Genomic DNA, 13,007 nt, shown 5'->3' on the forward strand with positions numbered 1-13,007 from the left:
AGATGATCCAATCAATCAAGATGAGAATTTGGAAAGTAATGAAGTTACAGATGGTGCTAAGTCCAGTACAAAGGTTCTAGTTGCCAAAAACACCCAAGATGTCATACCATCTTTCTCCCTTGGAATCGAAGATTCAGAAGATTTAACAAATGCAACTGTGGAAAATAATTCTTTTTTCACCCCACAACCACCAGAAAGGAAGAAGAGCTCAAGGGACAAAAAAGTCTGTCCTTATGGGAAATCACCATTCATCAACAAAGTGATCGATATTAAGACAAAACAGACATGGGATTGTGGCTCTTCTTGGGGCAAAAAAAAGATATGCTGTAAGACTACTCACCTTCAGTACATTATGTTTTTCAGTCATTTTACATTTCTTAAACAACAATTTAACGATTAGTAAATCTTATAATTCTAGGGAAATGGTATACAGTTGGAAAGGTGTTGAAATTATTAAGGAGCATCTTCAAACTTTGAAGATCAAAACCAGCTTGTACTATTCAGTTATTGATGTTTGGGTCACAATTTTAAATGATTGTGAAAAATACAAATCCGATGAATCACCAATGAGGCTGTTTTGCAACATTGGACGTTTGGTAATATATGTCTTATACTGTTCTTATATTCTATACATATAATTCTACAAACTAATGAGTTTATCTTTAATTCAGGCTTTCACCCATGATCCAAACAAAAAAGTTTCTGAAACTTTTTCTCTCTTCTCTGAAGGCATGGATAAGATTCTTGATACATTTGATGTATCAAAAGTTGAAGACGCAGATATGGTATTAAAATATAGTGTTGCTTATGTAATTCATATTTTAAATGTATAACACTTAAATCAATGTTTATATAGTTTTTCCTTATGTATTTGTAGGTTTTCTTTTCAATCACCAAGTCACAGCACTTCTACTTGATTTGTTACGACATAAGAAACCAAGGACACTTCATTATTGACAATATCAAGCGCGAAGGCAGTCCAAAGCAATACTATAACAGGGTCCCTGATATATTGGTAAGAAATTATTTACTTATTTAATTACAAGTCAACTCAAAATTACTAGGAGCCATTGATAAACTGTGATTATATGTAACTTGTTGTGTGTTTATCAAATTATGACTATCAACTTATGTGATTATCAACTTCTGTGATAATCAAATTCTATGACTGTGACTATCAACTTATGTGATTATAAAGTTCTATGACTGTGACTATCAACTTACGTTCGGTGATTATCAAGTTCTATGACTGTGAATATCAACTTATGTGATTATAAATCACTTTAAATACTATCGATTACAACTAATATTCAAAATACTAGTGGTTAAAATTTGTGAATTATGTCAGTCTTATTTGTGAATATTACTTTAAATACTAGTGATTACAATACTGGTGATCTCTAGTATTTTAAATTTTAGGGTTTTAAATTTGTGAATTATGTCAGTCTTATTTCTGATTATCACTTAAAAAACTAGTGATCACCAGTAGTGTATATTGTAATTGCTTTTTATTTGTATCATTGTAATTACTTTCTATTTGTATCGTAGTTGGATATACCATAATTGCTTTATATTTTTTATCTTTGTGACAGCATTCTCACTTCTGCAACTATATCACTACAAAAAACAATCTTCCTTTATCTAGAAGAATTCGCAGATTCAAGCGAACATACTTGAACATGCCTTGGCAGACTACTTACAATTCCACAGATTGTGGAATATTTGTTAGAGGTAATTGCATATCGCACCCTCTAAGTATCGTTCAAAAACGATAGAGTACCGATACTTTAAGAAACTCAACTCGCACCCCTTATCTTTACTTTTCAAAACCGATATGCACCCCCTGCCGTTAACTTCCGTTAACTCAGTGCACTCCGTTAAGTCAGTATATATATAATTGCAATTCGGACCCCCTAACTTAGGGGTGATCACGGTCTGGTTTAAACCGCAAAATCCACATAAACCAATCCGATATTAATCCGATCCAAACCGAAACCGAAATGAGGTTTACGGTTTCGGTTCGACTAATTTAAAAAACCGTGGTTTGTGGGTTGGTTTCGGTTTTATATTAAACCAACCCGTTATAAAACCGAACCGCATGTGTATATATATAATATAAATATTTAATATTATATATATACAAAATATTAGTTTTACATAAATATATTAATTTTTTAGTTTATACTTGCTAGGTTGTCTAGTTGCTTACCTTATCAATACCAACTACAAGTCATATCAATTTGGTATTCCACGACTTCGGTTCAACTTTATGCATTTTATTAGACTAAAATTTGTATTTTAATTTAACTATGTGAAATTATGTAAATTGAGACAAAATGATCCTCTATTTTCTAGTATTATTCATGAATTCTCATTTCTGATTATAAGCCTTAGTCATAAACCGATCAATCCGCTTAACCGAACCATTAAAAACCGCACCGCTTGGTCCGGGTTAATTGGTTTGCGGGTCGCGGGTTGGTTTGAGATTATAAAAAACCGCTAATATATGGTTTGGTTCCGGTTCTACCTCCAACCCGAACCAAACCGGACCGCGATCACCCCTACCCTAACTTACGTTCAAAAACGATATGGTATCCATATTTTTGAAAACTCGAATCGCACCACCTATTTTTACATCTCAGGAACGATACGCACCCCCTCCGTTAAATTCCGCTACCTTCGTTAAAATTCTCCCCCGTCTCAATTTACATGTCCCTTTTGCTTTTTGAGGAGTTAAATTGACTAATTTTTTACGAACTATTTGAAAATATGTATTTATTATTTTAGAAAATATAAAGTTACATATTAAAATAGACTAGATTTAATTTTTGATGATATTTTTTTAAATTTTTTTGATCAATTTTTCCAAACAAAATAATTAAAATTTATATATTTTAATCAATAAATAAATTTATGTATTTATTTATAATAAATATCACATGATATTTATTTTTTATATTTAAAATAGTGTATATTTTAAGTACCTAATACACATGTCACTAAAAATTTAAAATCATTCAATATGTAAAATCATTTTGACTTGGGGATAACTTAATTAAACAAAAATTTAAAAAAAAATATCATCAAAAAGTAAATCTAGTCTATTTGTTTTCGCAAATAATAGAGGGTCCGAATTTCACAAATAATAGAGGTAATTGCAATTCGGACCCCCTACTATTTACCTCTATCAAAATAGGATAGATTTACTTTTTGATTAAACGACAAGAGGCTTATATAAAAAGCACATTATAACTAACTTACGTTCAAAAACGATATTATACCTGTACTTTTGGAAACCCAAATCTCACCACCTATCTTTACAACGATACGCACCTCCTCCACCGTTGAATTCCGTTACCTTCCGTTAAAATACTCCTCCGTCTCAATTTACATGTCCCTTGTCAAATTGACTAATTTTTTACCAACTATTAAAAAAATATTTATTTATTATTTTGGGAAATAGAAATTTACATATTAAAATATACTTTCTAGCCTGTTTTAATAGAGGTATCTAGTCTATTTTAATATGTAAATTTCTATTTTTTAAAATAATAAATACATATTTTCAAATAGTTGGTAAAAAATTAGTCAATTTAACTCCTCAAAAAGCAAAAGAGACATGTAAATTGAGACGGGGGAGAATTTTAACGGAAGGTAGCGGAATTTAACGGAGGGAGTGCGTATCGTTCCTGAGATGTAAAAATAGGTGGTGCGATTCGAGTTTTCAAAAATATGGTTACAATATCGTTTTTGAACGTAAGTTAGGGGGTCCGAATTGCAATTATATATATACTGACTTAACGGAGTGCACTGAGTTAACGGAAGTTAACGGCAGGGGGTGCATATCGGTTTTGAAAAGTAAAGATAAGGGGTGCGAGTTGAGTTTCTTAAAGTATCGGTACTCTATCGTTTTTGAATGATACTTAGGGGGTGCGATATGCAATTACCTCTATTTGTTATGAGGCATATGGAAACTTTTAAAGGAGACACTAAGAAGTGGGATTCTGGACTTGCAGAGGAAGGAGTGAGTGAATTAGATAATTATCTACTATATTGTAATATTCATGAGCATCTGCCAAAACTTTTAACTTTATTTCAAAATATTATGCAGATTATCCAAGATCATCAACTCAGAAGATTTCGCATAAAATATAACACTGCCATCCTCTCTTCTGGTCAAATGCATTTCAAAAAGGGATTGTGGATGAGGCATCCAAGTTAGCTGAACAAGCAGCAACTTACAAAGATTTCAAAGTTGCAGCTTTTGAAAAGAATCCAACAGTTCCTAATTCAATTTTAAAGGACAAGTTCTGCAAAGAAGAAAGTTGTTTTTGCAACTAATTTGAACACTATATTTGAAGCTGCAGCAGAAGAAGAACAACAGGCCACACAAGAAGAACAAAACAATGACAATTAGACATTTGGATGTTACTGTAACTCAGAATTTAAATCTTTTGCCAATGAATGGTTCTATTTCTCTATGAATTTAGCAGACTAGTAAATCATATTCTTTTGCGAATGAATGGTTCTTTTGCCAATGAATGGTTATATCTTCTATGAATGCTAGTAAAACAGATGCAGATGTCAGCTTAATGATAATAGTGTTTTGAGTTTGCAAAACTCTTGTGAACTTAATGATAACTAGTGTTTTCATTTTCTATATTCAGTTGTATGCTAAATGGGTTTGGTTTCTTTAAAAGAGATACCATATGTACATATTATTGAACATATATGATATGTACATATGTACATATCATTTTCTATATTATTGTACATATGTACATATTATTTAAAAGAGATACCATATGTACATATAGCTGGTTAAACTAGTGAGCATTTTTACTGTTTGAAATTTAGCTATTTCATGATATATGATATGTTTTGAAGAATTTAGGCATAGGCTCATTACTACCTTAAAAGCGCAAATGATTTCTTGTTCCGGTTCCTCGGCTTCAGGTAGGGTCGGGGGATTAGAGCCGGTCTTCGGTTATTGTAAAGCGCATCCTTCAGGTAGGGTCGAGGGATTAGAGCCGGTCCTCGGTTATTGTAAAGCGATGCGCGCAATAAACCTATATCTTATTACAACAAACTTAGTGGATTACATAATCTAAATTAGCGATAGACATACTATATCTTAAACCCTAAACCGTCGGCCAATTTAATATACAGTACGAATTAATCTTTCTGCAAGCCAAACCTAAACCCCAAATATTAACGATTGTAAATTTATTTATTCCGCCGGTGTCTCGACCTACTACGTCGAGCCTAAACCCTAAACCCTCACCCCTAAACCCTAACCGGTTTTCGGTTAATTTAAAGCGATGCGCGCATCTTACACTAGGGATGGCAACGGGTCGGATCGGGTCGGGTTTCTTGAGATCCAGACCCGATCCATTATATTTCGGGTCGGGTCGGGTTTGGGTCCGGGTCCGAAAAATGAAGATCCAGATCCGATCCGTCGGGTTTTTTCGGGTTTCGGTTCGGGTTCGGGTCCAATTCGGGTATTTAACAAAATAAAATTAAATACAAATTTAAAATTATATATCTATAAAAAATGTGATTATGGATTTTTTTTTTAACTTTAGAAATATAAAAAAGAGAATTACAGGCTTCATTTATTACAATAAACACGTGAAACATGTTAACTCAATTGTATACAATCATTCAACTTATCATTTATATTTTATTATTTTTATTGTTTTTTGATTTTTTTAATGCACAATAATTGAGAAAAATAAAATATTGATGTTATAAATATAAATTCTATATTGCAAATATAAAATTAAGTAAAATGTTAATATTCATACTTAATAATTCATAATATTTCAATATATATACTTTACATTTAACATATATGTATATATATGTATATATATATATATATATATATATATATATATATAAATATAATATTTTGTATCGGGTTCTTATCGGGTTTCGGGTTTGGATCCGGTTTAAATCGGGTTTCGGGTTTCGGGTCGGGTCTCGGTTCGGAATACCTGAGATCCAAATCCAGATCCAAACTTTTTCGGGTCCAAAAATAAGATCCAGATCCGGATCCAAATCCAAAAAAATCGGGTTCGGGTAGACCCAATCGGGTCGGAACGAGTCGGGTATCCATCGGGTCGGGTAAAACTGCCATCCCTATCTTACACCATATTTAGTGAATTACATAATCTAAATTAGTGATAGACATACTATATCTTAGTGAAAACCCTAGTATATGTTAGTAGTATAACTGTTTATTATTTATTGTGGTGATTACTAACATCAGTGAATAGTAACTAATATTAATTCTAAAACTCAAATGTAAATAATAAAATTGTTAATTTCTCAACCATACTGAATATCAAAATATTAACAAATCGTGAATTATTTTATAGCTCTGAACATAGTACAGTTCTAAACAATAATGAATATCAAAAATGATTACAATCCTGAAATTGTTTTATAACCCTGCACATAGTAATGTAAAAACACTAATCACACTTTCTGCCTCTTTGCACATGTCCTTGAATCATGAGTTGTTGCCGAACATAACTTGCACTTTCGCGTTCTCTTCTTAGATTTATTAATCGCCTTCTCCCTGTCACTAATCAACCTCTTGAAAAAATTTCCTTTATTCCTACAAACATTCGGCGCAAGAACTTCAATAGGTCCAGTAGGCTGCTCACCAACCATAGCTGCCAAATGATCTCATTTAGTAAAATCAGCATGTTCATTGGAACTCTCAAGATCAGCTGTCAACTGCAATACAGTTTGATGAACAACATCAAACTTCTCCAAATGAACACCAGCCTTGTTAACCAATTGCCGAAAATCAAACCACATATTTGTTATTTTTAATGAAACCTCCTCCATCTTCAAGTAATCTTCTGATACTGAAAGCGCAGCAGAGGAAGTACCACTTTCTGCTATTTTCATCCATCTATTCAACATAAGGCTCCTAGGAAACTTTGTCACCCCTATTTGTTTCAAGCCACAAAAAGCATGTCTGTGTACTATTCCACACATAACGAATTTCTTGCAAGAACAAACAGCATGATTTCTACTAACAGACACCTGCCAATAATAAAAAAATAACAATTACAGAATAATTGTCACAATAATATTAGTCAGTAATCACTGATTTTAACAATAAGTATTATAAATAATAAACAGTTATACTACTAATTACTAAAATATATAATATTTTTCACTGAGGAGAATTATGTTTATCACTAACATATAGAAGACTTTTCACTAAGATATAGTATATCGTTAACTAATTTATATTATGTAATTCACTAACTATGGTGATCTGTGAGATAAATATAAACACCATAGTGGACAGCATCAAATTGAGTAAAGTAGATAAATTCTAACTATCATTTTAACTACTTTTTAAATTAAACTAAGAACTAAAATAATAAGAATACCTTAAAAACTTTATCTTTGATTTTCACGTCCTTGATTTCCAAAGCAGTAACACCATCAATCTCTTCACTCATACGTTTTATTTGCATATCCAAGCATCCTGCAAGTATTTCTTCCTGAATTTTGTAAAATATCTCCCTTGTGAATATGGCTACTGCATCATCCTCAATAAACCACCTTGACACTATATTTGAAGTGAATGAATCTGACTCGTGATCCAACCTCTCTGTCTCATTACGTTGTCTCTCCATAGCACTCTGAAATCGCAACCAAAACTCACAAAGAGTGACCAAAGAAAGAGTTCTCACTCTCTGATCGTGACGTAATCCTCATTAACCCAAACATTGGTTCATCTCTAAAATAAGCAGGAATCCAAGATGATCTTATTTCATACATATCTAACAGCCACTTGTTTGACTCCAACTTAAATTCTTTAATTACTGCCTCCAAACCTTCCTCAAACTCAGCAATTTCTAAATGAGAATCCCATATATAAGTTTTCATTTTTTCCATGAAATCAGTTTCCTTGCATAAACGATTACCAAGCTGCAAAATTATTGAAAATCAAATTATAATCATGGTTAACAAAGATTAGTTCAGTTATGAAAATTGAATTTTTACCTTATCCGGGAATTTTTCCATAATATGCCACATGCATAAACGATGCTTACTTGAAACCAACCCATTACTAGAATTGAATGACGTAGGTACAGCAATTTTCATGGCAGGGCACTGATCTATTATTATCACCACCGGATTCCTACCCATGACTTTAACAAAATGATCAAAAGCCCAACTATAGTGCGTAACATCTTCTTTAGATAAAAGACAAGCACCAAACGTAACACATCTGTCATGTTTATCTACGGGATAAATATCAAGTAGATCACTCGTTTCGTCCAAATGTATCAATTGAGTCACTGATTCCCAAATTGACTCAAATGAGACACTCATTAGAAAAATTTGTATCAAAAATATCACTCTATCGTTAGTCGAAATTTTGAAAGTATTATATATTGAGTTTCACACATTTTTTATGAATGGTATTGCATCCAAATGAAAGGTTCCGATTTCTACTATTTTCGCTAATATTTTCAGATTTTTAAAATTCTATCAACTAATTATTTTTAATTTTTTGATTGTTCTATTTGATTTAAATAAAAATAAATAGGAGATAAATTTTTAAAAATCTAAAAATATTAGAGAAAATTATAGAATCGGAAGCTTTCATTTGGATGTAATATCATTCATAAAAAATGTGTGAAACTCAATATATAATATTTTAAAAATTTCGACTAACGAAAGAGTGATATTTTTGATACAAATTTTTCTAATAAGTGTCTTATTTGAGTCAATTTGGAAATCAGTGACTCAATTGATACATTTGGACGAAATGAGTGACCAACTTGATATTTATCCCGTTTATCTACACCGGTGAACGGAACAAAAATCATATTGTACCTGGCAAAATGAATCAAAACAATAACATATATTAGCTACAACAAATAACAACTTTTATCACTAGTGTATGTTAAAACAATCACCACTAAAGCACAAAGACAGTATTTTCAGATAACTCTAAAATAGTTACAAAAGTAGATATTCAATTGTAACTTACTTATTTGTATCAAAAGTAGCATCAAACGAAACAGCATCACCATATAATTCAAAATTCTTGAAAGACCAGATTCAAACTTGTAATAATTCAAGTAAGACAATGTAGGAAAGCCCAGTTATACACACAACAAGTACATATAAAATAAAAGAATGAATACGGGAGCAAGTGAAAGTGTATATGTATGTAACAATCCACAATCCAGTAACTAGTTAACAAGCATTAAACAGTAAAATCCCAAACAATTTGTAAGAATAAATTGTGGTATATTTTTCATACAAATTAAGAACACAACCTATCGCCCCCCAATTACAGCTAAAAAACACCTCCTATCTTACCTCCTATTTTTTCGGGTTTTGAGCTTTGGAACCGGAGTTAATGGCTTCGGAAGGAAAGTGGCGGTTAGTGGCGGGACATTACTTTTCATAGCAAGAGAATTAGGTTTAGGTTTGGGTAGCTTAACTTTTGTCGGGAAAAGGAAAAAGGGGAAGCGGGTTTTTCTTATTTGGATTTGGAGGAGGGGTGGTGGTGGGGAAATCATGATTTAAGAGTGAAGAAGTACGGTGAAAATTTTGAATTATGAAATGTTTATTTTATATACAATATAGTGAAAATTTTGAATTATGAAATGTTTATTTTATATACAATATAGCGATCCGCGTGATCTGTTTTCATTGGACAAAAATTCTCGATCCGCGTCACTACCAATTTATTACCGTTGCATTGAAATCAATCCAACGGCTCGTGTTCGTTTCATTTACCGCCTCGGTTGGTTTTTCCCTCCTCCCCACCTATAACACTCTCCCCGCCCTTTTTCTTTCTTTTTTTCTCGATACAATTTCTTTTTATTTTGAAACAACATATTTGAATTTTTTTAGATTTAATAGTATTTACAAGTAACACTTACAAATAATTAATTTAATGTTAAAAAGAGTTGTAAGTTAGGGATAAAACCGGAAAAATCCTAATTCTTGTTAAATGTCGTATATAATTTATATGTTATTACATCTGACCTTTAAATATTTTGTGGACTCTAGTGGAAGGAATGAGGAAATAAATTAAAAAAATGGCTAAATCTATAATTAAGAATCTATATATTTATTTGAACACCATAAATAATGTATTTAATATTTAATACCCATACCTAATATTTACAAGAGAAATAGTAGTTTTCTCAAAAATTATCCAAAACTATTTCCAACAATATGTGTCACATGTAAATTTTATAATTTTTCTAGTAATAATATGAGATCCATACATATACATATATATATATACACACACACACACACCTACTAATTAAAATTATTACATGTTATATTACATTATTTGAGAAATTGTTTGATAAAAAATTTTGGATGCATATAATTATCTGGGTCCACAAACATACTAGTTTTTAAATATTAAAAAAAGAAAGGAAATATGAACGTTTTAAAGATGCCATGATTTTTAAAACTTTATTTTCTTTCCAAAAATATGTTTAATTTTTAAATAAGCTTTCACAAGATATATGGCCAATATACATATTAACATATTACGACTAGAGATGCGCAAAAAAATCGTTGGGCTGAGTTTTTTTTATCAAACTCGGCTTAATTTTGATCAAAGTCGGGTTTATTTCATGTCCGGACCGGAATAACCGACTTATTTCTAATTTGATAAATTTTTATTTATTATTATTATAAATATATATAAAATATCTATATTTTATACGATTTATGGTCGACCAACTTAAATATCAATAATGTTTTATTCGTGTATTGATTTAATAATAAAAATGTAGATGAAGGACGGTAACAGCGAAGGTGTCACGAAGGAGAAGAGGTTATAGTGGCAGTAATAACGATGACATTAGAAGTGTTAGTGACTAGTGGTAGTGATGGAAGTTAGTGGTAGTAATGATAATCTGTAATCTGGTTCTAGTGTTAGAGGTGTGGTTTTTGAGTTTAATTAGAGGCAGCGATGCACGAAATGAACACTACAGTTGATATGTATTTAATTATTTATGTTGTTGTATATATACGATATTGTTGGTTTTTGGTGATTCAGACTTAGTTCTCATTATAAGGAGGGTCTCACTGGAGCACCCCCTATATGATAAGGTTATAAGGAGATCCTCCTTATCAAGAGAACTAAAGACCTCAATTCTAACTGTCAATTAATAACAAATTAAACAAATATAAAAAGTAAATTATAATGGCACTCTTGTGATTTGAATGAACTTTTAAGGTCATTTATTTATTACTCTATAGTATTATACATTTTTATGTATATTATTGGTAAGTAAACATTATTTGACATTAAATTAGAATCTTATATAAATAAATTACATAAATGGATAATAGAGTATATTACAAATCAGAATCGTACGTAAATATGGAAATGATAATATATTAAAACATATTCGGATTCTTACATAAAAAAGTTATGCTGATTTTTTTTGGTAACATATATGTTTTGGTTATAAATCAATATCATTAAAAAGATGAAGGACGGTAACAGCGAAGGTGTCACGAAGGAGAAGAGGTTATAGTGGCAGTAATAACGATGACATTAGAAGTGTTAGTGACTAGTGGTAGCGATGGAAGTTAGTGGTAGTAATGATAATCTGTAATCTGGTTCTAGTGTTAGAGGTGTGGTTTTTGAGTTTGATTAGAGGCAGCGATGCACGAAATGAACACTACAGTTGATATGTATTTAATTATTTATGTTGTTGTATATATACGATATTGTTGGTTTTTGGTGATTCAGACTTAGTTCTCATTATAAGGAGGGTCTCACTGGAGCACCCCCTATATGATAAGGTTATAAGGAGATCCTCCTTATCAAGAGAACTAAAGACCTCAATCCTAACTGTCAATTAATAACAAATTAAACAAATATAAAAAGTAAATTATAATGGCACTCTTGTGATTTGAATGAACTTTTAAGGTCATTTATTTATTACTCTATAGTATTATACATTTTTATGTATATTATTGGTAAGTAAACATTATTTGACATTAAATTAGAATCTTATATAAATAAATTACATAAATGGATAATAGAGTATATTACAAATCAGAATCGTACGTAAATATGGAAATGATAATATATTAAAACATATTCGGATTCTTACATAAAAAAGTTATGCTGATTTTTTTTGGTAACATATATGTTTTTGTTATAAATCAATATTATTAAAAAGATTTCACCTCCAGAACCTCAAATTCAATCCCGGTGAAAAATAATTCATAATAATCAGAGGTGAGTTCACCACGTATCATGTTTAGATATTTGATTATATGTAATAACTTGTCAAAATCTTGCTTGTATAGTTTATGCATAAACTCGATAACGAATAATTCTACAGAACACCAAGTAGAATTTTGTGTCTTTGCAGGACTGATGTGGAATAGTCGAATAATGAAGAACAGCCGGTAAGACAGGAGTCTAACGTTCAATTTACATTTAATATTCATAAGTCAAAAATATAAAACTCTCTGCAACTGAGAAGCAGTATATAATCGATTGTACTATGTAGAACAGTGATAACAATATTATTTTGCTTTGTAGAAAAGATATAAATTCGTTATTTATTGAAGAATGGACGCTGAAACACGGAGAAAATGTCAGCATAACTAATCCTATCACGGTATTCTTCTATGAGTTTTGATATCGACAAGGTACCAAGAACTGGTTTCTTTCCAAGAGAATGACAAACTTGAAATCTTTGTAAGCAATTACAAATTTTCTCAACTTCCTTAAATTCTCAAATCTCAAAATAGTACAACATGCAAACTTATAGTCTGGTAATATCTGGAAAGAGTCTTGAGTGTAAAAATTCTGCAAAGTGTTGTATTGTATAATATCTAGTGTTATATTATATTTCACAAGAATTAAAATTCTTAATTTGTTTATTGGAAGTATTTTGTTAAGTATACCGATCTTTATTATGTATGTTAGTATAATTCTGGCTTAAAATTTTAATCTTAGC

The 13,007-nt window shown here is 30.9% G+C and overlaps 2 protein-coding genes across 2 annotated transcripts in view; both read left to right on the forward strand.

The window, feature by feature from the left end:
- LOC108197760 (uncharacterized) overlaps window positions 1-13,007 on the forward strand; it is a 40,984-nt gene that overhangs the window by 21,199 nt on the left and 6,778 nt on the right. The gene's annotated exons all lie outside the window — the stretch shown is intronic.
- LOC135148297 (uncharacterized) lies at window positions 187-4,620 on the forward strand. The gene is made up of 7 exons (XM_064082770.1): window positions 187-326; window positions 419-596; window positions 672-785; window positions 878-1,015; window positions 1,593-1,719; window positions 3,951-4,024; window positions 4,112-4,620. The coding sequence occupies exons 1-7, from the start codon at window positions 286-288 to the stop codon at window positions 4,220-4,222; spliced, it is 783 nt and encodes a 260-aa protein (XP_063938840.1). The 5' UTR covers window positions 187-285; the 3' UTR covers window positions 4,223-4,620.

This window comes from Daucus carota, chromosome 8, assembly GCF_001625215.2.
Source record: "Daucus carota subsp. sativus chromosome 8, DH1 v3.0, whole genome shotgun sequence".
NCBI classification, from domain to species: Eukaryota; Viridiplantae; Streptophyta; class Magnoliopsida; order Apiales; family Apiaceae; genus Daucus; species Daucus carota.

Bases quoted from the DNA above. Each gene is read 5' to 3' on its own strand.
- LOC135148297 (XM_064082770.1), top strand. From the start codon at position 286: ATGGGATTGTGGCTCTTCTTGGGGCAAAAAAAAGATATGCT. The intron at 1,016-1,592 runs GTAAGAAATTAT...TCTTTGTGACAG, and splicing joins ACAGGGTCCCTGATATATTG to CATTCTCACTTCTGCAACTA. The intron at 4,025-4,111 runs GTGAGTGAATTA...AATATTATGCAG, and splicing joins CTGGACTTGCAGAGGAAGGA to ATTATCCAAGATCATCAACT.